This window comes from Lineus longissimus, chromosome 16 (genome assembly GCF_910592395.1).
Source record: "Lineus longissimus chromosome 16, tnLinLong1.2, whole genome shotgun sequence".
NCBI lineage: Eukaryota > Metazoa > Nemertea > Pilidiophora > Heteronemertea > Lineidae > Lineus > Lineus longissimus.
Genome location: NC_088323.1, coordinates 15,277,470 through 15,303,295, shown reverse-complemented (window position 1 = coordinate 15,303,295; position 25,826 = coordinate 15,277,470). Strand labels below are relative to the sequence as shown.

At 40.4% G+C, this 25,826-nt stretch overlaps 1 protein-coding gene across 10 annotated transcripts in view; it reads left to right on the top strand.

Moving 5' to 3' along the window:
• Positions 1–25,826, top strand: part of LOC135500338 (tyrosine-protein phosphatase non-receptor type 4-like) — a 134,434-nt gene that overhangs the window by 65,137 nt on the left and 43,471 nt on the right. For 6 of the 10 annotated variants that reach the window (XM_064791753.1, XM_064791750.1, XM_064791751.1 and 3 more), the window contains 3 exons: positions 6,091–6,393; positions 7,872–8,040; positions 9,053–9,082. In XM_064791753.1, coding sequence (XP_064647823.1) covers positions 6,091–6,393; positions 7,872–8,040; positions 9,053–9,082 — 502 coding nt within the window. Of the gene's footprint in view, positions 1–1,631; positions 1,659–6,090; positions 6,394–7,871; positions 8,041–9,052; positions 9,083–25,826 lie in introns of all 10 variants that reach the window. The other 4 variants (XM_064791744.1, XM_064791748.1, XM_064791749.1 and 1 more) reach the window with 1 other exon arrangement.

Sequence of the window (25,826 nt, the reverse complement as noted above, 5' to 3'; positions counted from 1 at the left end):
ATGTGACAGCAAATTCTGAAGCTGCTGTGGACGAGTGGCTGGGCCTTGCAGCTGGCTGTCAAGAGGCCCATGGTTCAACCCCTCAGTCGGTCTGATACTCCAGGCAGGTGTCTTTGTTTAACTTCACTCAATCCAGGGCCGACCGAATTGAAACTCCGATAGTGCTGACAGGACCTAACAGAGTATAGTGTAATGGTTAAATGCTTTACACTATTCTCTGTTAGGCCCTGTTAGCGCTATCGGTGTTTCGATTCTGTCGGCCCAGGTGTTTATGACTGGGTACCAATCAGAAATGCTCAGATTGCAGCGCTGAATGTGCAGCTCATCTGAGGTCTATTGAAAGGCTTCAAGACAGACTGGGATTGAAGTGTGAAGTGGGATAACACCTCTAGTGCAGTTGATATCAGTCTAAAGCCAAAACCTTAACTACAGGCAACAACGGTACCTTGTCTCTGCTGAGTTCTGACGATTCTCAATTTCTGTGACTATTACAAATGTGACCCGCCATGGCAAAATGAGTCGCACGTCGCTCCGAGCTTGAAAGGTTGAGACGGACTGGTTGTTCATTTCACTATTGTCTGCCTTTTGTGAAATCTGAGTATATCAATTTCTTCTATTATGTCCTGGTGTCATTTTAGGCTCATCTTCTGTGAGACATGCGACTCATTTTACCGTGGTGGGTCACAAATGTTACACAATTTTTCAATGAATTCTGAACTTTTTTTGGCTAACTCTGTGTTCTGATAGAGGAAAAAGATGTTGCGATCACTTCCGACATTTTGAAAAGTTCCATACGTTGAGATGAGGAAGATTTGAGGGTGTTCTTGCTTGAGACATGTTTTCACCATATCATGTTTTGGCTAAACTTTAGAATTACCGATCGGATGTTCCTCCGCACTATATAAGTTGTGAATCGGTTTAAAGGGTTAGGGTTAGGGTTAGGCTACTTGTTCATTATTCGGTATTCATTCGCGCCTTAGACCTATACTTCCGATCGGGAATTCTAAAGTCGTTCCCATGTTTTCTTTGCTTGGCTTCTTTGCTTGTCACCAAATAACATTTTCAGCACTTTCACCAAATAACAATTTACTCACCTAGCACAAGATGGCAGCACTGTCTGGTATGATAGGTTAATTGGTCATTTCCTAGCACTGTACTTCATACTTTTAACTTTCGTTGAGAAATGGGGTGAAGTTTTCGCAGACGACTTTTTGAAATGAGCACCGAAAAGTCACCTTCGTCGAGGTCAAGAGGATGAAAACTTTTGAAGTCCAATTAGCTGTAGTCGTTATCTCAAAGTACATAATGTCTTTTGATGTTTAAAATATTTCGTTGGGGTGTGGTTCAATCTGGGACAGCACTACTCAAGGCAACTCTACCGAAGACTGCCAGAGGGTTTGAAACACGATAGTAGATTGTTATAACTTAAAATTGCTATAACTTACATGTAATTTTAAAAACCTGACAAGGCCTCACACGTATTTGGCGACAACTAATATCGTTCTAATCAAAAATACCCTAATTTTGAATTCCATTTCAAATGTTTCTGAAAAATCCCATTTTGAAAATTGTGTCATTAAACGTTTGGAAGAATGTCCTGATTTTCACGTATTTCTTTGAATTCTGAAAAGATGGAACCGCTATGACGCATACTTCGGGTGAGTGAGACGTCAACCCACTCTGCATCGCTATTGTTTGCACTTTCAAGCGCACCGCACACACGTGATTTTAATTCCTGCGACATGCGATTAAAATCACATCTGACTTGGGCGATAATCGCCCGTTTGTAGTTGTCATAGTGTCAACCTTCAAATCCATATCGTACCCAGCGATTACTAGTTTTTCTGCAGACAAGTGATCTTTATGTCGCACATTGCAGCAATTTTAATCGTAGAATGCTGCGATTCAAGTCGCTTGTTTGCGGGGCGTTTCAGTCCATTTGATGCGCTTATCCTGTCAGGTTGATTATTATTGTACCTCAGACAACCCCACAACCTAAGACAACGTTCCCATGATGAGGCCAGGAGACTAAACAGAGGAGTGAAGGGCTGATTGCAGCTGCGGGATGTAATTGATCACCACAGCTGCACGACACAGTCACCATCTTAAACAGTCAATCATGAGCGCCCCTGGTGGTAGAAAAATAAACTAATAAACACATTGTGTTCGTATCACTTTGTCGCTTGTTGATAAAAACTTCCAATTGATAAACAGCACATTTGTGGCTCTTGCCATTTTGAGTCTGACTTTTCTCCGTGTCGTGTGTTTCAGAGTTATGTAATGTTTAGTTTGTAGTTTAGTTCAAGGTTATGTTATGTCTTTATATACTTGGTGGTCGGACATCGATTTGAAAGTACAAGGGGCTGCAGCAAAATCAAAGTGAAGCCAAAAGAAACAAAATATTTTAGTTTCTCCTCCAACCCCTCCCCCCCTCAGAAACTAAAAAAATATGATTTTTGGCTTCACTTTCCACAGCCTTAAGCTTCACCTTTTGACTTTTGGCACTTTGTGACAAACTTCAAGGCGGGATCCTTATCTGCTAGAGGGCAAGTGGTCAAACGGGGGTTTGAAAGTTCTGGTAGTAACAGGCTACCCAGGAAAAGTAGGAGGCTACGAGGCATTTAGGAGCAGGTATGGGCATTTCGAGGGCCTTTAATTTTGTGAGACACTTGCCTTAAATATTTTGGAAAGTGTGGTGAAAACATTTACAATTGAAAAGGTACAGTTTACAGTTTTCAAAGATGATAAATGGAAATGATTGTGAATGCACCACAAAGCCAAAAACAATGATGTTAATGATGGTGGTTTTGACTTGAAATCTCGGGGAAGGGTGTCGGTTCCTTTCTCTTTAGAGAAAGAGAGAGCAGCGAGGCCAGCATGTCTTGCGATTGGTGATTAATTTTGATGTGTGCATGCCTCGTATTGAATGATCAATTTAATGATGATAATATTGAGTTCTATATAGCGCTTTTCCAGGTTTCCCTGTTCAAAGTGCTTTGGGATACCATATTATTACACCGGTCTCCACAGAAATCCATCAGGGGTTTCAAGGAGCAACCAGAAGGTGCTCACTTGAGCTCACAGTAGGGGAACCAAGCAGTGACTTTGCCAGGAGTCGAACCCACGACCTCTTGATCATGAGGCCGACTCTCTTCCACAGCGCTACAGCTGCTCGAAAGTAATAAAATTTGACATCTGTGGCCTTATTAGACCCTGCAGGGATATCAAGTTGGCCCATGACATCTGTGGCCTTATTAGACCCTGCAGGGATATCAAGTTGGCCCATGACATCTGTGGCCTTAGTAGACCCTGGAGGGATATTAAGTTGGCCCATGACATCTGTGGCCTTAGTAGACCCTGCAGGGATATCAAGTTGGCCCATGACATCTGTGGCCTTAGTAGACCCTGCAGGGATATCAAGTTGGCCCATGACATCTGTGGCCTTATTAGACCCTGCAGGGATATCAAGTTGGCCCATGACATCTGTGGCCTTATTAGACCCTGCAGGGATATCAAGTTGGCCCATGACATCTGTGGCCTTATTAGTCCCTGCAGGGATATCAAGTTGGCCCATGACATCTGTGGCCTTATTAGACCCTGCAGGGATATCAAGTTGGCCCATGACATCTGTGGCCTTATTAGACCCTGCAGGGATATCAAGTTGGCCCATGACATCTGTGGCCTTATTAGACCCTGCAGGGATATCAAGTTGGCCCATGACATCTGTGGCCTTATTAGACCCTGCAGGGATATCAAGTTGGCCCATGACATCTGTGGCCTTATTAGACCCTGAAGGGATATCAAGTTGGCCCATGACATCTGTGGCCTTATTAGTCCCTGCAGGGATATCAAGTTGGTCCATGACATCTGTGGCCTTATTAGACCCTGAAGGGATATCAAGTTGGCCCATGACATCTGTGGCCTTATTAGTCCCTGCAGGGATATCAAGTTGGCCCATGAGGTAGTTAGAGCTGAAAAAACTTCTATAAGCTCCCCCCAGGTGTCATCCTGGTAGAGTTTTCACAAAATAGATTCTCTACTCTTCAGTTTGTCTAGTAAAACAGGCCTCGTCTGATTTTGGGTAACCTGACATGCAGATCACGGTCATGATTTATTTGAATTGTGCATGGTGTGACCAGACCCACAGTGAATGCTTCCTAATTAAAGTGATAAGTAGGCCCTGAATAGGGCCATGTGAATTAATCATGTGTTTTACACTGCATAGTTGAAGTATACACAGAACGATGTCATCGAGAAATGGCGTCCTGTCCTGCAACCTTAACACTGCTGAACGTATGGAATACTTGAGGGTCTGTCGGATGAGACTAAAGTCGTGGTCCCTTGTACCTGAGTGTCTATGCCAGGGCAAGTAAAAGATCCCTCATCAGTGGACAGTAGCCTATAGTGGACACCATACCTCCGCAACGATCTGATAGGGTTACGACGCCAGTAATGATGAGATGATGAGAATGTTGTCTAATTAAACCTGCATGAGCATTGTCTGATTGAAAAAATGTCATTCCTGGTTGTTGGAAAGAAGGAGGGCATTAATTTGGCGTTAAATTTACTAAACTTATCTGGCCAGGCTAAAGTTTTTGGCTTGTTTCGAAAAACTTGGCCCTGTTAAACTAATGTTTCGTTTGTTTGGCCTTGTGATTGCATTTTTTACGAAAAATCTCCAAGCATGACTTGTGGTTTGGTTGTGCTTGTCATGTTTTAGTTCAGAGGTAGTGAAGTAAGTCTACATTTTGTAGGTGTTTATGCTGTAAAAACTCTAATATCTCTTCTATAAGACCATTTGTAAATACTATTCAGAAGTTATTAAAGAAAATTATGAGAGTATATTGAGGTCCATTCTAAAATTGTGATATAATTTGTGGCTGGTTGCACAAATTGTTTTGTCTCATGACCCAAGTCTGAAGTAGAAACTCATTTGAAAGTTTAAAGCAAATGGTCTTATAGTAGTGAGCATAGAGTAGTTGTCCCTTCCACAATAAATAATATGTCATGATCTCCTGGATTTCGTGCTTCTGAAATTTAGAACTGTATGCCGATTCAGTCCCATTTGACAAATTAAAAGGCTTTACTGATGTCCAAATTTCAGAAATTCACTCAAAATGGACTTGTTTTTAGTCGTAATTGATTGTCTTTCATCATGAGTTTTCATGAGCAGTGGAATCGCTTCGGAGTTGTGTCGGATAGGTATAAGTTGCCGGTCGGGTGTGGATCAAGGAGCCAGAAGAAGAGTTGGACTGCACTACATGGCTCATTGACATACTGATGTGTGCCAAATTTTCATGGTCGAATTTGAAGATTTTCATAAACTGGGGGGGGGGGGGGGCATCTGGTCAGACTCCCACCCTTGAAATTGGCATTCACTGAAAGAGTTCTAATTGTTTTGGATTTCATTTTCCAGCTGAAATGGGGGGCCTGTGGTCAACCCTTACGCAGACATAGGTCTAAAACTGTTTTGGCAGGGACCCCTTTACCATTTTCATAAAGTTCTCCAATTGAACACCATCGGTCAATCATGATTGCAGTTGTGGTCAAGTCTCATATTAGTGAGGTTTCGCAACCATCCGGTTAGGCCCGATGACGACGTTTATTTATTGTGTGAGTTTACCCGAACAATTGATAAACGTCGCCGTAGGGCCTAACCGGCTGATTGCGAAACCTCACTATTGTTTTTCGAAGTTCTGCTACACTGCTAAGGTTGTTAATGGGTCTGTACCTGGGGACCTACAGCTTCCCCTCGCCGAATATGTTCAACATACGAGGTCAATCGCTCCTTAGCTTCAGGCTATAACAAAAGTGCACTGAGACCTCGTTTGGGGACAGAAGTTTTTCTGCGAGTGGGACCCTTTTTTGGAACCAGCTGCTTGCCAATACCAGGACGACAGAAAACGTCATTTTGTTTAAAAGGTTACTCAAGATATCGCTGTTTGAGAAACATTTTTGGGGCCCTTGATCACGCTTATACACTGGTGAAAAGTCGCCCTATATAAATCCGAATGTTATATTACATGTGTGACTCTGCAATAGATGATATTGATTTCAGGCTACTGACTAATCTCTTCAACCTCACTCCAGGTCGCCTAGCAAACGATACGCCCGTCGAACGGTGGGGGGCACAACACGTGATGTCATATCAGAAGAGCGTAATGTGATTGATCGGCGGAAAAATGCCCCGCAGCGGCCCGGGAGCGAGAGTAGCAGCAAGGTCACCGGCATTCCAAACTCGAACAGCGTGCCACATATTAAACATTATGAAACGTACAATAACCACGTTAGTCAGCCGAGTTCGGCACAGAGTTCGTTGCAGCGGAATTCGAACGGGCGGCCGCCGAGGAAAATGTTAGAAAATAAAAATGCCAAGGATACCGATATTGACGAGTAGGTTGATAATCATTAAGTGTAATGCTAGTTCGTTTGAAGACATAAGTCGTAGTTCCACCTATCATAAACCCCGTGTTTTTTCAAGACCCGTGTCTTCGCCGTGTGTCAAAAAACCCGCGGCGCACTTACATCTATCAGTTGTGTTAGTAATGGTTAATAGTCCCGGCGACAGGTGCGCTGTAGGTAGGGAGCTCTCCTGTGTTTCTTTCCCGTTGGAGGGGAATTTCGCATGCGCAATACCGAGGCAACTACACCGCGCCATCTGTCGCCGGATCTTAGAACTTGCAATTGCCGTGTCTATTCAGATTCCACCTATCAAAACACCCGTGTTGAACACGGGTCTAAATTAGCCCCCGATTAGCCCCATCGAGCTCGATGGGGCTAATAGACACGGGGATTTGACACACGGGTCTATTTAGACACGGCAATTCATAGGTGTAAGCGCAAAAGACACGGGGGATTTGATAGGTGGAAGTACGACGTGAGTGTTTTTAGAAAACTTCATCTTGGTATGTCTTGAGTGATTTTGGAACCTGTAAGCGTCTTGAGTAGTTTTATGAAAGTGCACGATTTTCCCGATTATAAGATCCACGTGAGAAGCTTATGGCAAAAAGAGTGGAACCTCCCTTATTGAACACCTCTCTTCTAAGGACACCCTCTCTATTAGGGACACTAGTTTTTGGACTCAAATTGGTTATTTCCATTTAGTTTGACCTCTCTTATGAGGACACCTCTCTATTAAGGACAGCACTAGTCCCAAGGGTGTCCTGAGTAGAGAGGTTCTACTGTACCAACCAACTTAATAATAAGTTGATAATTGAGAGCTTTTCATCGAGCGACTTCTTGGTAGGTTTTGAAAATCCATAACTTTTCAAAGTAATTTCTTGACAGAAATAATAGGCTAAACAGTGCATGAATACTTTCTCTCCTATAGAGACGAAAGATTGTCGCCTTCTGTTCCTCAGAAACGGTACGTTTGAGAGATTCGGGTTAATACTATTGCACATAAACATGGCTGGTAGGCTGTTGAGAGATAAGGAGCACTATTGCACTAACATGGTGGGGAGACTGTTTCACTAAAATAAGGTGGCGTGCACATTGAGAAGGCTATAATTACAAAGTATGAGGGGTGTTGGCTTGTAAAAGGGGTACAGCATTCCTAATTACTGGTTGTCCAGTTAAATAGAAATCCACTTATAAAAAATGTTAAATGCTAGCCCGAATGGAAAGATTGCTGTGTCAACTTTCTGTGGATCCTTAAATTTCAAAATTGGACAAAAAATGAAAGTTTCGCAGGTATTTTTCAAGTGAATGCAAATGAAATGACAAGATTTCTTACAAGAAAAAAATGCAGACTTTTTGCTCTGGGTGATCGGCATCCCTGACAGTCACCATGTTCTCATACCTCTGTCGCTGCGACTAAAAGCGCACCTCGCTAAAGAATCGGATCGATATTCTCCTAATTATCTTTTCAGTGACGGTGGATTCCTATCACGTGTGCCACGAGAACGTGACGTGACGGACAGAGCCCGTGATTCGTACGCTCCTACACTGCCACCAAAAAACTCTGGATATATGGACGATGACGACGGTAAACTCCCGCAGGCCGTCTACGATCTACCCATGTATAATGAAATAACTGTGGTGAGTGTTTTTATTTTCTCGTAAGGTTTTTTCGATGTTTGAAATATGCGATCGGTCGCAGTCTAATGAGGCGCAGGTCGCACAGAAGATGAGACCAAATGCCACTCGGAGATAATGGAAGAAGTTGATGTACTCCGATTTCACGCAAGGCAGCCAATAATGCATCTTGACCCTCAATGTATTGATATTGCTAAGCTTTACAGACACCACGCATCAATACTTTGACAAAAATTACAGCATGCTTTTGTATGCAATCTTTTTCAAGCTGAAGTTGATTGGCTATTACTCAGTATGACAAAAGTGAAATGTACAACCCCCATCTCAATCTGTCTGGTTAAGAATGACCTGGTTTTGCTGTGACGGGTCACATGTGTAACCTATCGCAGCGAAACCATGTTTTTGTTGTGGCGGGTCACATACAGCACCCCGTCACTCTTTAAAACGTTTGAGTTTTGTTGATGTAATAAGAAAACTGCATGTCTCTAGCTGTGTTCTCACTAAATCTGATCTGAAGTCGTTCTCCGTAAAACGTCCGACGGAAAACGTTTTAGCAAAAACACAGGGGCCACACTAGATTTTAAAAGCGTTCTCAAAGCGTCTTCAAAACGTTTTGAGCGGGTCACACTGAAGTCGTTTTGGTTGTAATTTGTAAGCTTCAGAACGGAAGTAAAGTAAAAATCACTGATGCGCGTGCATACAACGCATTGATAGCACCACATTCAAAACGCCACAGAACCGTTTTAGCTGAAACGGTTTCAAGACGACTTGAAAGCACATCATGAACCATTCTCGTTAAAACGGTTTCAAAACGTTTTAAGGACCCTCTAGTGTGGCACCCTAAACCATTTTAAAGACTTAAAACGTTTTCAAGACGTTTTTAAGGCCCAGTGAGAACACAGCTTCTGAGTAGCTGATCCAAGTCATGAGACGGAAGTTCCGATGTGTTGTATAGTCGTCGCATTCCAATTTTGTTTATAGTCCACCTTTGTTTTGTTTACTTGCTGTGTTTTAGGAAAAACCATTTAAAAGGCGAAAATCTGTGGTAAATACATTGATGACTCGTATTTCAGCGAAAACTGTCTCTTGCTTGGCACTGGTATTTAACAAACATTCCGTAGACTAGCTTTTCTGAGACTAACATCCCTTTTCTATTCGTCAGGGCCCGGTTGTTCAAAAGAAGAAATACATTTTTAAAGATAACTTAACATTAAAATTCCTAACTTAACGTTGATATTTAACTTAACATCAATGAAATTTAACTTCTTTTGAACAACCGGGCCCTGCTGTTCATCTTTTGACGTTTTGGCCGAAGCAACACGTGAATCTATGAAGAGAAAAAATCTTGGGAAAAATTATATTTCAAGAGTTTAGATGCAAAAGTGCCACTCTGAAAACAACTGAGATTTACTTGGGTAAAATGTAGCTCAGACTTTACCCTTGATCCGAAATCTAAGTGTTTCATTGCAAACTTACAAAATCCTAATAAGATTTTACTTTTTTTTAACAAACCATTTGAGTCGGAAAAGTTGTATACTCAAAATGACCTAAAGTGGATTTAGTCCCTTTTGCATGTGAACTCTTCATTTGTGGACGACTCTGTCCTGAAATTTGAAATGAATTTATTGGAAGAATTTCGATTCTCATCATCGAATGAGGTGGATTGACACTTAGGGAGTCAGAGATTAGGCGGAGGCAGGATTGGCCAGAGTCGTTCGAGGCTCGACACCTGAGGTCACAGTGCCTAAAAAGTGTACTTTCGGAACCAATGAACTTCTCGCACATCGCAATGGTGATGGTAACGATGTCTCTGATTTCCTGTGACATCACGTAACATTCGATTTGTCACATGCTGGTCGTTTATTGGTGACAAACACATGATTTTACGGCACTGCGAGCGCTGCCATCAGGCTCGAACGATTATAGCAAGTCTTGCGTTGATCGTTTCGGTACTTTTCAGAAGCAGGATTTTCGAGGCCAAGCAGTTATTTTATTCACTGTATGGTGCTGCCCCCTACAGTTCGATGCTTCAACCGTGACTTTGAAAATTTGCAACTTGATATACAATCTTTCGAGCCTGATTTTTGCTATTTTTTGCTTTTCAAAAGAGATACAGCTGACTTGGCAAATTGAATAAAATAATGCTCACATTCTTTGTCTTTGTCTTCTCTTCTCCTTTGCACACAGAGTAGAATTGTTAGTAGATTTGTTTATTTTCTTGTAGTCTTTGTGTAGGTTGTTTTGGTCTTTGTATTTCAGGAAATTATTTCTTATCATTTTCTGTTTGTTTGCTGAATTATCAGAGATGTCACCCCTGCATATAAGGCGAATTTACATATTGATTCACATTGTCATATTTACATAAGATTCACATGGTGTATTTACATAGGATTCACAAATGTTTGTGTGTGTTTACATAGGATTCTTTTTTTGTGTTTATATAGGATTCACATGTCGTATTTACATAGGATTCACATTGCCATATTTAAGGATTCACATTATTGCATTTACATATAATTCACATTGCCGTATTTACATAGGAGTCAATTTTTGTTTACATAGGATTCACATTGGCATATTTACATTGGAGTAAATTTTTGGTGTTTACATAGGATTCATATGGATTATTTACATAGGATTTACAATTTTGTGTGTTTACATAGGATTGACAATTTTGTATTTACAGTGGAACCTCCCTTAGCGGACACCTCTCTTTTATGGACAACCTCTCTATTAAGAACACTAGTTTTGGTCCAAAATAGGTTGTTTCCATTCAATTTGACCTCTCTAATAAGGACACCTCTCTATTAAGGACAGCACTAGTCAGTCCCAAGGGTGTCCTTAATAGAGAGGTTCCACTGTACATAATAAGATGCACATGGCGTATTTACATATGATTCACTTGTGTGTTTACATAGGATTGACAATTTTGTATTTACATAATAAGATGCACATGGCGTATTTACATAGGATTCACTTTTTGTGTGTTTACATAGGATTCACGTTGTCATGTTTACATATGATTCACATTGCTGTATTTACAAAGGATTAAAAAAAATCGGGTGTGCCGTATTTACATAAGATTCACATTGGCGTATTTACATAGGATTCACTTTTTTTGTACGTTTACATATGATTCACTTTTTTACGTTTACATAGGATTCACAATTTTGTATTTATAATAAGATTCACATGGCGTATTTACATAGGATTCACATATTGTATATACATATGATTCACATTATCGTATTTTAGTCCATTTATCAGTATGCCATTTATTTAGGTATAAATATTTAAAATTTGATGATATATCCATATTACCGTCATGACGTGGTCTAGAAATTGCCCTCAATTGCAAATAATCTGTTTCACTGTTTGTATTAGTCAACTTTAGAAGAAAGATGGCTATTGACTTGACTGGCTTCTGTTTGGGTCTGAAGACATTCCTATTTATGTAATATTAAATCTTTGAAAGCATTCATGTCTATTACATTGAATGATACATTTGTATCAAAGTAAAATGCCCAATTTGAGAAAAACTAGGTCAAAAATTGCCCCGATTTTGAAATGTTGACAAAATTTGAACCAAAAAACTCATGAGCATGTCGACTGTACTCAGGTCATACTGTAAAATGTGAAAATTTCACAAGCATCCTATTTTCGTGGTTTAAACGAATGCTTGAAAAGTGTATAATGCTTTAACAATAGATTATATTTAGGCCGTGCCAATTGAGCAAATTCACGACATTCTGACGTCACAAATCTTTCCCGACTCACGCTATTTTAGTTCCAGGGACCTGGATACCCCAAGTGAGATCGCAAAAAACTTGACAAGTTTTGAGTGGCATTGACATTTTCTAACACAAATTCCCCCGATCGTCAACAAGCCTTGCTCACTTTTGATAGGCCTTTATTGAACAATGAACAACTTCAAAACCATCGAAGCATTGTATGGAAATTGTTGGAAGTTCGACATCATATTATCCTGACTGTTTAATGTACATATCAGGTCAAGTGCATCGAATGCATGCGTTGACGCATAGCCAAAATTTGGACAGACTGTGCTTTATTTATTTGTAAATGAGTTGAGCTACTGTGTTCGGTATTTTGCTAGGCCTAGTGTAACAAGGCTTGGACTAGTAAGCATTTCGTGGACAGACTGCAATGTAGGGTCTATTTTCTGTCGTGGAATAGGACGCAGTGTATACGCAATGAGATGGGGATTATGGGTAGTCAACCAAAAGATGGAGACTTGAATAACAATGATGTAAGTCACGATATTTTGGTCGTAGTTAGAATACTCTTAACCAGAAAATATTTACGTGGGAAAAAATTGGTGACGTGGCTCATTTTCGTGACATATCTCACAAAATTACGTAAAGTTAAAAGTTTTGGGTTTTATAGTCGGATATCAACTTTAACCCTCGTCTGTCCTGAAACTTTTCAGTAGACCTCAGATAATATGCTGAACCAGCGCTGCAATCTGAACATTTCTGACCGGTAGCTATTTATACCCCTGGGTGAAGTGAGGCAAGTTAGACAAAGCCACAAAACCACAGCCTGCATGCTTGGACTGTGAAGCTCCTGCCATGGTGTGTTTTAAGACCCTGTCTGAAGATTTGCTCACTAACTGCATTCTGCAGATCAGGACTGAGGCTATTCCACAGCCTGCATGCTTGGACTGTGAAGCTCCTGCCATGGTGCGTTTTAAGACCCTGTCTGAAGATTTGCTCACTAACTGCATTCTGCAGATCAGGACTGAGGCTATTCCACAGCCTGCATGCTTGGACTGTGAAGCGCCTGCCACCATATATCCGAAGGCGAAACCTGGGGATCCTGAGCAGACATCTGTCTTCAGACCTCAACGATCGTCCAGGCACATACAATGGCAGGAGTTCTGAGATGTAAGTGGGTGAAAGTCCCTTCAGAGATTTAAAGACTAGCAGAAGAACCTTGAATTGGATTCGCTGGTGAACATGAAGAAAACGAGTATCTTCATCGACTCTAGTCCATCTGTTCGGGGCATTGTCACGACCTCTCAATAGGCTGTGTGATGGATTTTTTATACACGAACCCCTCTAATTTACCCCCCTTTCAATTTGGGTCATGACCTTCCTGATGAATAAGCACCAAATAATGACGTTAGTTCTGTTACCGGCTGGCTGTCGGAAGAATGAAACCATTCAGTTTGTTCATCTCAGTTTTCCTGTTTGAAATTTGAGGCATAGCGCAGCTGCTCAGTGATCTGATGCAGTGATGTTCACTTGCTTGTGATGTTGGGCAAGTCACTTACTTCCTTAACTACAGTAGAACCTCTCTATTAAGGACACCCTTGGGACTGACTAGTGCTGTCCTTAATAGAGAGGTGTCCTTATTAGAGAGATCAAATTGAATGGAAACAACCTATTTGGGACCAAAACTAGTGTTCTTAATAGAGAGGCCGTCCCTAAAAGAGAGGTGTCCGCTAAGGGAGGTTCCACTGTACATTCTTTGAAAGATATGTAAACCAAGATGCGCAAGCAAACAAGCCGTTTTTGTTGCTGCGACTTGCAATTATAATTGCTGATGTGCGACTGAGATTGCTTGTCTGTGTGTGAGAATGAGGAAAACCCGTCCTCGTTTTCATAAAAGGAATTTCGCTCCACAAACAAGTGAATTTTATTGCTTCAGCTTGCAACAATTATTGCGGCAATAAAAACATTGCCCATCTGCAGGTACATTTTAAAACATGTAATCGCAGGGTTTGTTTTTGATGACAGGTCGATGCAATTTCCGATATTTATTGCAGGCACATGTGATGTCGACCACAAACAAACAAATTTTACATGTGATTATGATCACAAGTTGCAGTGACAAAAATTACTTGTATGCTGGGCGATTTAGCCAGGGGAGGGGAAATTCCATACAAGTGGGGGCAAGGGGGGCCTAAAGTAGAAATTATTGAATACTTTTGTACAGTCACTGAGGTGGAATGTAGATGATTCGGGCCAAGACTTGTGGGGTTTAACAAGAGTGTCCTAAAATAACATCAAGAAATTGCCTCTTGTCCAATACAGAAGAGTTAAAAGGGCTTTAAAGGCCAATGCCATTCGTTAAGAATTTGAAATTTGTACATGTAATTGAATTTGAAAATTTATATTTGCGTAAATAGGGACAGAATTTTTACATTGGGGTTCTGTAGACCAGATAGACATATACAGTAGAACCTCTCTATTAAGGACACTTTCGGGACTGACAAGTGCTGTCCTTAATAGAGAGGTGTCCTACTTAGAGAGGTTTCCTGGTTGGAGAGGTTAAATTGAATGGAAATAACCAATTTGGTACCAAAACTAGTGTCCTTAATAGAGAGGTTGTCCTTGATGGAGAGGTGTATGTTAAGGGAGGTTCCACTGTACTCCATACCAAATTTCAGCCAAGTTGCATGCATGATGGCTTCACTACGGCATTGTGTATAACTGCATTACTCTTTTCCAAACCAAGACTAAACGGCAACGGTGCACCCCTTTAAATAATGATCTCCTTAAATCTGTTCCCTGCCTATTGAGACGCTCGCCCATTGTTACTAAAATGGCGAATTGACGATTTGGACAGTCGCCACGAGCCAGCATGGAATCATGGGATAGATTAGGGTATTTTAATCCCTGTAAGTTTGTTTGGGTTTTCGTCGGTGGTAATCTCGTTAGATGTGACAGGGGTCGAAGTTGAGGTCTTGTTGTGTTTTCATTTGGAATTAGGCTGGTCGCAAGCAGGTTGGGGACATTGGAAACCCTGATTTGGCTGTATTCGAATCTTTGGCAGGGTACTTGAATCTTTCCTATCACTTTGATACAATCCTTGTGGAGCAAATTCAAGAAAAGTAGTGTGCAGGGATGTCAAATGTTCAACTTTAGGCAGATTTCAAACTTCTTTCTCTTGCTTAATGTTAAATTTGATAGAAGGAATGGAAAGCTCTCTGTCCTTGGATGTGAAATTTCTGATTCAGGCAGATTTCAAACATCTTCCTCCCATTAAAGTCTAACTTTGATGGAATGAATGAAAAGATCTGTGTCTAAACTCTATGTGAGTCCTTGAATTTTCAAAATCGGACCAAAATTAAGCATTTTAGAGGTATTTTTTGCAAGTGAGTGCTGGTCAACGGACAAGATTTTCAATAGGAGAAAATCCTTAGCTCATTGGGGTGTTGTGCTGAGAGGGCTGAGACCAGTCACAAGGTGTTTTAAGACATAGGAACTTGTAAATTCTGACTGATTCGTCGCATTAAATGGTCTTGTGGACTAGCACGTTCGGATTATCTTGTTGGATTATCTTATGAAATGTAGCAGTTGGTCTCAAACGGTCACCACTGGTTATGTTGACATTTTGGATTTGGCCTTTTGTTCGAGTTAACGCGATGGATATTTACAAGTGTCTGAATTGGACATTAGCTTTCTCTGTTGTATTTCAAAACTTTAAATAGTGGTTTGTTGAAAAATTATGAGAGAATATGGATAACTTTGATATGAGATTTGGGTATTTGAGGAATACGAAAGCATCTACTTTTGTCATGTAGTTTAGCTCGGTCGTGATGGTAGTGATAGTGCTGTGTGGATTATGTGGAGCCAGGCCCGCAAAAGTTAATGTAAGTGAAAACATCATTTCTATCTATATAACCCCTTAGCACACTGCACAGATGACTTTTGTGAGCGTGTTAATTATCGCTGCGATGGGTGATAAAAAGATCTCTCATCTGCCGATAAAATTGATAGTCGCTGGGTGTGATATTTATTTCAGGTTGTAGTGGTCACAAATTCTTGTCGGAGGTGCCAGCAATGACAACTGCAGACAAGATACTTTTATCACATGCGATTATGATCGCAAAGAGACAAAAATCACTTATCAGCTGGGCTGTGATAAAAATTCCTGCAGTGATTGATTTTACTTGCAGACAAGCAATCTTTTTATCGCTAATTGCATGTCATTCTTTCGACCATTATGTAATAAAACAGACATGAAAAATTTGGATTTGCGGAAATCATCCCCCCTCTACTCCACATGTAACGGCCCTCTGTTTATGATATTTGAAGGTGTGAAAATGTAAACCCAGTTGGTGCTTGACACTTTTCCACTAGGCCCGTCTAATCCCCAAGACCTGTGTTCTCAGACGGCCGAGACATCAAGCAAAGAATGTGCTGTTTAGGTATTAATGACATTTTATCCATGTTGGAATGCTAAGGGGGTGACTTAAACAGTTATACCAATAATGATTACATTGTTGTTGGTTTAGGCCTGGTGGGAATGGATCGCTTGTGCTATGCTGATCATGATTGGCACTCCTGTGCAGGAGATTTGTAGCGGAAACGTGTCATTAGTTTGCCTAAATGTGTCATCAGGCAGTTTGCGTGAACTTATTCTCGGTTTGCGGGAACATGTCATCAGTTTGCAGTTATGTGTCATCAGTTTGCGTAAAAATGTCAGTTTGTGAGTTCATGTCATAAGTCTGCGTCATGTCATCAGTTTGCGTAAACATGTCATCAGTTTGTGAGTTCATGTCATCTGTTCGTGTGAACATGTCATCAGTTTGTGTGAACATGTCATCAGTTTGTGTCAACATGTCATTAGTGTGCGTGAACATGTCATCAGTTCGGACCAAAATCAAGTTCTTGAAGTCGACACACCTCCACTTCTCAACACACAGAGCCTCGACCTGCATTAACCCTTTGGGGCCCAAGTCATGACTTTGCCCTCAAAGGACTGGTCATTATAATCAAACGCCACAAATTCTTTGCCCAGGGTTATCTATGGGTCACAAGACAAAACGTGGAACCCTGTTGATTGTCAGAATAACACATTACCCACCAAATAGGATTATCCAGTATTAAACCGAATTTGACATGGGTCTTTGCATGACAGACTCGAGATTGGAGGGGGCATCAAAATAGCTTAATGCAGGAAATCAGTTAAGGACAAAACATGGAGAAAAATGGGACAAAATAGTGCCCTTGGCTGATCCCAAAAATAAAGTGACTCCAGGGAGCAGGTTGGGTTTATTTCCTGGATGCCGCTGTCACACAAAGGAAACTGGTGATATTTTTGCTGGTCATCATTGTGTCAGGATGCATCCTGATTTCATCTAAACTTGTTCAAAGGATCTAATTTTGTAAAATACCCGGGTTAAGATCCGTTTTGGTGTCGTTATGGGATGTGGCGTCAGTCCTGTGGTGTGCGTAGGTGGACAGGTTCGAACATTTATGAATGTAACTGACAAATTACCCGTCATGCGGGCAGGTTGAATTGGGCTTTGTTAATTGTAATTTGATCATGTAAAACTCCCATGTGGCCAAGTGTTGCATCCATAATCAGCTCAAATTTATTATTTATGATTAATCTATTAATAGTTTTCTAAATTCCTTTCATTCTTTCCATTGACTGAGCTGATAAAATATTGTGAATGTTTTCAATAATTCATCGCTGATGTCATTGGCAGTCCTTGGATTTCTTGCATACTAGAAGATTGGTGTACAAATAATTACTCTCAGCATTGTTTTTTTTGGCCGACACCCTGTATATTATCCTGAACCTCATAGTCTATACTACCTTTGAACATAGCCAGGCTTGATGAAATGCAAAAACCTTGGTGGTCAAGATGCCTTATATCTGTGAATGAAAAACTTCTGAAATAATCATATCATTACCAAATTTGCACCCCAACCAATCATGGTATGTACAGTTGTACCTCCCTTAGCGGACACACCTATATTGAGGACAACCTCTCTATCAAGGACACTAGGTTTGGTCCCTAATTGGTCGTTTCCATTCAATTTGACCTCTCTTATCAAGATACCTCTATGTTAAGGACAGCACTAGTCAGTCCCGAGGATGTCCTTAATAGAGAGGTTCTACTGTACATCTCTGTACCTATTCAATAAAATACCTATTTATTTATTCAAAAACCCCATAACTGAGGACATTACAGTAACAATACATAGCAGGACATACAAATATACAATCTTTTAAAAACCAGTTAAATACATTGTACCCAACACCCTAGGGCCAACCCGGTGTGACAGCGGATATAGTCCCCCTGGAGTCATAGTCCGGTAGCATTGTATTTGACCAATTAAGCAGCATGATCTATTGTACCGCTAACCCTAACCAAAACATTTAGCAATGCGGGCTATTGTTACACGGACTATCAGCCCTAGGACTACTATCCCTTGCACACCGGTACAAAACATGACCATCGTAGGCCTATGAGGCCTTTACTAAGAGACAAACAAGCTTATGGTGCAGTGATGCTTTACGGTTGTAACTATCAGAGAAAATAAGAGACCGTATGGAATCTTCAATTCCATTAGGAGGTGAGGCTTCCACTTAATTATTATTTATGCCGAAAATAAGATCCGAGGGAGACTGACCACTTCCAATAATTCTGCCAAGCAACCTATACTTTCCTGAACACTTGTCCATCAAATCTGTCCAAGCTGTTAATTATACAGCTCCCCATTAATTAGTTATGCAAACTCAAGGATGGCCTAATTAGTGTCAGTAACTATGACGACTAATTAGAAAGCTCTGTTCTAATTGGGTTTGTTTTCTTGAAGAATTGTCAGCTTGTGTCAGATAGCTTGTGTCCAAAAGTGGAGTCCCTCTCAACACTGATAATAATTAGTCAGAAAAGTTAATTAGAAAAAGTGTGACATCAACTCCTAGTGTGTGTTGAATATCTTCATAAGGAGGACACTGTTGCATAAGGTCAGACTGTCTGTGAAATAGTAGCTGTATCATTGACGCTGTTGCAAAGATTTAGGATGCCATCACTATTGCTGGTAAGAATTTACTGTCCTTTCAGTCTTGCTGAAGCGTTTAATTGGGTTTCATTAAAATTCTTATTAGCCAAGGTGCATTAAGAGATGATTCAAGACTTGATACTGCAGATCATTTGTGAAATTCTTGTTCCTATCAATTACCAAAAAGTTTGTCTTTTTATGCTGCAAAGCATCAAAGGCCTACAATATTTTAAAATTCGAAATTTGTATCTGAATTCCGATTGCGTAAATCTTTACTGAGTATAAATTTCTGCATTGCCATGGTGCAGACAGATATACACACACTATATGTACCAAGTTTCAGCAAATTTGTATGCATGATAACTTCACTACGGCATTGTGTATAACTGCATTTCTATTTTCCTGGACCACCAGTGATTACGAAAGGCGTACCCCTGTAGCTGCATCTTACGATATCTTACTTATCTCTCCGCAGCTGCTACTGCCAAGGGGAGACGGTTAGCATTACCTTGGCCTCGTTCTTCCTACCTGTGTCCACCTAGATAAATTCTTTGTTTCACTTCCCTGGCCTTGGAGGAAGCATTGAACTCGACTGTTAGAATGCATTTTCCATTGGCCTATTTGTGTTTTTTGCCTGTTTGCCTGTCAAAAACGGAAAAAATTACCCTTTTGTACTATAGCAACTTGAATTTCTTGCTAGTACTGTGAAACGTCTCTTTTTAAGGACACACTTGGCACAGACAAATGCTGTCCTTAATAGAGAGGTGTCCTGATTAGATAGGTTGAAGTGAATAGAAACAACCAATTTGAATCTTAAACCAGTGTCCTTGATAGAGAGGATGTCCTTAGTAGAGAGGGTGTCCTTAGTAGAGAGGGTGTCCTTAGTAGAGATGGTGTCCTTAGTAGAGTTGGTGTCCTTAATAGAGAGGTGTCCTGATTAGATCTTGATTGAATTGAATGGAAACAACCAATTTGGAACTTTGGACTAGTGTCCTTGATAGAGAGGGTGTCCTTAGTAGAGAGGGTGTCCTTAGTAGAGCAGGTGTCCTTAGTAGAGATGGTGTCCTTAGTAGAGAGGTGTCCTTAATAGAGAGGTGCCTGCTGAGGGAAGTTCAATTGTAGTTGACTTAGCTATGATATGACCGCGTTATAAAGCTTTAGGAGGTCAACTGCATCAAACGCAAACCTATTTATCTCTTACCTGCTTCCACTACTGAAGGGGCCTTTGAACGATTAGTCAAATATGCTTGGCCTTACCTCTGTGCTAAGAATGTCAGAATTATAGAGCTGCTTCTTTGACATAAGAAACATAGCGTTACCTTCAAGTTTCTCGATTTATTATTTTGATATTTTTTGCACAGCCGCTGTTGTTCGTAGCTTGTGAGGCTGTATCTCCATCGGTTAGTTTCCCGAGAGTCAGATAACCGCTTTAAAAATCAGGATATTCCGATTTCAAACTCATCATGTGAGAGAGATGAAATTCATCGCGCAGGAAACGTTTTATCGCTGGTCTTTTGCCGGCCGGGAGTATCTTCAGCCTCTGCAACAACCTTGGAAAAAACAAAGTCTGGATTACCTCAAAACTACCAGGATTATGTGATTTGAGTCTTTATGATTTTAGGGAACCGTTATTCCATGTGATACACAGCCTTTTCAGGAAAATTTTCAGCCCCTGAGATGAACTTGGGAAAAAATAGGATTATTGACGTATAAAATGATTCAAAACCACCAGGAATATGTGATTTGAGTCATTAAGATTTGAGGGAACCATCATTCACTGTGATATTGAGGCCTTTCAGGAATAGCATCAGCCTGATGAAAACCTTTGAAAAACCTACTTCTGGATGGCGAGTACCTAACGTTCATTTGACTTACAAAGTTGTTGAAAACTATCAGAAATATGTGATTTGAGTCTTTTAGATTTGAGGGAACCATCATTCACTGTGATATTGAGGCCTTTCTGGAATAGCATCAGCCTGACGAAAACTTTTGAAAAACCTAGTTCTGGATGGCGAGTATCTGACGTTCATTTGACTTACAAAGTTGTTGAAAACTATCAGAAATATGTGATTTGAGTCATTTAGATTTGAGAGGACCATCATTCACTGTGATATCGAGATTTCGCTGGTTACTTTTGTGCAAAATATGGATCAAATATCAAACTGACAGAATGCATAGTCTGGAAGCACACAAGCACCGACACAGACCTACACCACTTAATATGTTCTATTTTGAGAAATATTTCCAGCCTGCTTTGGGTGCAGCAATGAGTTATTTTGTTGAGGTAGGAGAAGAAAAAATTCTTTAACTTTTTCACCCCTTTTCCTCACATGGACTCTTCCAGTAAATGCATTAGACAATGTCAGAAGGGTCCATTTCAGAAACTTGGGGTGTAAAGGTTGAATCCTTTTGCATGGTCCTGCACTATTAAACTCATCTTCAGGAAAATTGGTTGGTGTCTTGACCAATAGCTGTGTACTGACCTCTCTATTAAGGACCCTCGGGACTGACAAATGCTGTCCTTAATTGGAGGTGTCCTGATTACAGAGGTCAAACTCAATGGAAGTGACCAAATGCAGTGTCCTTACTAGAGAGGTGTCAACTAATTGAGGTTCCATTGTACTTCTTATTACAAAAGTCTTGTCTTCAGGTTTCGTAGGGTTAAAATACCTATAGGCCTATTATACCTGTGTTGCTATACCAGTATACACAAGGTAGGATTGTTGCGCTTCGATGCAGAAGGATTTATTGCAAAGATGACGTCATGTTTTAGAGACAAAATACTGTTGAACCTCTCTTAGCTGACACCTCTCTATTAAGGACACTAGTTTTGGTCCCAAATTGGTTGTTTCCATTCAATTTCACCTCTCTAATCAGGACACCTCTCTATTAAGGACAGCAATTGTCACGTGAGGGTGTTCTTAATAGAGAGGTTCTACTGTATTTCCAAGCTAAGGGAATAACACAAGGGTTAAATGTCTTCTGGTCATAACATTCACTTAGAGTTCAATGGACAGTAGAACCCCTGTATTAAGGACACCCTCTGGACTTACAAATGCTGCCTTAAAAGAGAGGTGTCCTGATTACAGAGGTCAAGTTGAATTGAAATGATCCATTTGGGACCAAAACTAGTGTCCTTGATGGAGAGGGTGTCTTCCTAACAGGGGTGTTGGCTAACAGAGGTTCTATAATAATGACGCCAAGCTGATGTAAGACAAGGAAGGAAGGTGTAACCGGCAAAAAACACAAAAACATTGCTTATTTATTTCCCCTTTTGGAGCCCCAGGTTTTTGGGTTTTTTTATAGCAATTACATAATTAGAGGTGATTGTAGTATAATTTGTTTTGATCAGTTGTAGAAATCTTTGTAGGAAATGCACAAGTACCTCCCCTCTCCCATAAAAAATTCAAAGAAAATGAACACTTACTACTTTCATTGTTTCCTGCAGAGGTATCTCCTTCCATCCAAGTCAAGGCAGGGCTCTGGACTTCACGGGACGTACGTCTAGGAGAATTTGAAAGTTTACGTACATTTGTGGACGTCTTGCGACTGTCTGTCTGAAGGGAGTATGGACTGGGAAGAATTTCTTAAAGGGGTACGCCGTTCGTAATTGCTGGTGGTCCAGGAAAATAGAAATGCAGTTATACACAATGCCGTAGTGGAGTTATTATTCATATAAATCATATTTGAATCATATGTACGTTGTAGCTCGCTCTTTGGAATTGAGTTCGTTCTTCATATTAATGCAAGTATCAATTCGTTTCTTGTACCCCCCCCCCCCCTCCTCAAGGGTAGTTAAGCTATCACCACTAATCTTTGCCGATGCTTGAGTAGTATTTATTTTTCCTTTAGTGAAAATTTGGCGAAGCTGGAAAGAATAAGGATGCTAATGTGTCGATGTCTTGTCGAACATACAGCCTTACCCAGTATAAAAATTAGTCCGGTTACTTTATAAGATGGTGATAACTGATATATTGTTGATGGTGATGTCTTGACGAAAGAAAAAGTAGCATTGGTGAAAAAAGGGTGATGCTTGAGCCTTAAGATGTCGTTATAGGGTGATAAGGTGTCGTACCCTTGAGGAGGGGGGGGTACAAGACACGAATTGATACTTGCATAATTGAAGAGTGACATGCAATTATGTGATTCACGTTGTCACTTGTTAACTTTTACTTGTCACAAGTTTCAAACTGACCTTAGAGAGGGTGTCCGTAGTAGAGAGGTGTCCGCTTAGAGAGGTTCTACTGTATGCTGTTTTATGTCACCATGCATAGTTCAGTGGCAATAGCGGTGTTTAATCATGCAGGATTTCATCAGGGATATTAAACTTGTGCATAAAGAAACCCAGGGGATTTGGTGTGATATTAATCAGATCAAACCGTTTGATATATTGGATCAGTTGAAGTGGTGGTGTGGGCTCTGGCAGCAGTGTTACAGCTGTCTAAATCAGTGATGCAGCCCTTGAGTGGATTTATGCACGTGTGTGCAATATTTAACGGTTTGGTAGTGCATGGATATCACATGTTCCATCTTAAGCTCTGTACACACTGACAACATTTTGGGAAACATGTTGGCCAACATGTTGTCCAGGTGCGATGTTATCGAAAATGTTGGCAGTGTGTACAGTTCGGAAACATTCGGTAACATGTTGGCCAAATGTTGCTCAAATGTTGTCGAAATAATACAAAATCAATTTTGTTGCCGAGATGCTAATGATGTTGTCGAGTTTTATCCAATCAGAAATAGGCCACAAATCACATGATCTACCTTAAGCCATGTGATGTAGTCAAAATGGCAGCCTCAAGCAAGGAATGGTTACTGAGTGAAGTTGAACAACTTATTGCAGTATGAGAAAGTTGTGCCTGTTTATGGGATGTAACATCCAGGGAATATAAAGACAAGAACAAAAAGAAAGCTGCTATTCTAGAAATAGCTACAAAATTTGCCCCATGCTGGTGTCTCATATAAATCCATGGTCTTGTCCACACTCTTTTCTCATCTTTACGTCTTCTTCGCCATCTTTCAATCAGGATACGTAAAATTATGGCAGAGCCACCGACAATACATCTTCTTCTCTTGGAATCTTCCATTGTTTATGAATTTCCCTCAAAAATATTCCCTCAAAAATCCTCATTTCTCGGAAACATTCGACAACAAGTTGCCCAACATGTTGTCGAATGTTGTCATGTGTATACAGGGCAAAATTTTCGATAACATCGCACCTGGACAACATGTTGGCCAACATGTTTCCCAAAATGTTGTCAGTGTGTACAGAGCTTTAGGCACCTTCTCCATAGAGCTATACCCTATACTACACTTTACGCGAACAATGGCTTCACAAAGGGTGCATGACCATGAAACTATTGTTCGCGTATAGTATAGTATAGGGTATAGCTCTATGGAATAGGTGCCTTAGGAAGATTTCAGACTATCTTCTCTTACTAATGCTATACATTAGGACCTCTCTATTAAGGACACCCTCGGGACTGACAAGTGTTGTTCTCTTTAGTGAGGTGTCCTGATTAAAGAGGTCAAACTATCAACTGTATGAACTGAAACTGTGGCAATCTAGGACTGTTGTGTGACATAATTGGATTGCACAACATTTCAGACTATTTTCTCTTATTAATGCTATACAGTAGGACCTCTCTATTAAGGACACCCTCGGGACTGACAAGTGTTGTTCTCTATAGTGAGGTGTCCTGATTAGAGAGGTCAAACTATCAACTGTATGAACTGAAACTGTGGCAATCGAGGATTGTTGTGTGACATAATTGGATTGCACGAGATAAACCTCTGGTGATAATTTCAGTTATCCTTCTTGGTCTAAGAGGTCATTTCCTCGAAAATTCGAGAAACTTCCTGACGACTTTTCTTGACTGGATCAGTGTTGGCACGTTGCCAAGAATGATGAAATTCTTGTCCAAGGAGGAAATCGGCAACAAAATCATGACTTTCATTCCCTATATTGCAAATATGGTAGAACCCCTTTACTAAAGACACCTTTGGGATGGACGAATGGTTTCCCTTATAGAGAGGTGTCTGGATCAGAGAGGTCATTTTGAATGGAAACAACCACACTTGATCAGTATTGGTGTCGTCCTTAATAGAGAGGTGTCCTGTTAACAGGGGTGTCCGCTTAAAGGGGTTCCACTTCTTGACTTCTCCAGACTAATGTAAATACTATCTGGTCACAAGACGCTTGAAACTGGATAGGAACGTTCTCAGTGACTGTACTAATTAGTGGTATAATCGTTACTAATTTAATCTGACGTGACTAATTAGGAATTATGGACATCGCATGATAATCGGGAATATGATAATACAACTTTGTTAAATGTCATGGGTTTTCCCTCGGTTATGAGCTCCTGACGAAATTTCACCAAGAAATGAAATTGAAGTTGAAATCGACATCAGATAAACAGGGTTATAATCGATATTTAGTTTTGAATCGAATGAAGTGGTCGTGTGCTAGTGCTGCGTAATCTTTTCTCAGTGACGTCAAGGATGAGAGATTTCCGATGTTTGGAGTTGTCCTAAAAATGATTTCATTTGACCACAGAAATGTAAAGATAGGCCTATATATGCCTCATTTCTCCGTAGGAATTGGGATTTTTGAAATCGGATAAGAAACAAGTATTTTAGACTCAGAGGCATATTTATTGTCAATTTTTACATTGCAAAATTTCCTGTTTTTTGCTCTGAGATTGTGACATCCCTGTGATATATAATGGATTTAAAATATAATTGAGAAGTGTTTGTTAGCGATATATCTTGGGTTTCTTTTGTGTAGGATTTGATAGTGAGGATACATATTCATGATGTGTTGAATCTTATGTTAGAATGGTTCTACTCGGAAAATTTAGCCTTCGAATTTCGATCTAATATCTGGTTGATTTTGACCATAATTGGGTCTGATTTGTAGCGAAAACAATACAAATAGGAGTATCATAACTAACAATGGATCTTTTTAGTGGGGTTAGACAACATTTTCATAACTTTGACGTTGAAAGTGATTCGCGA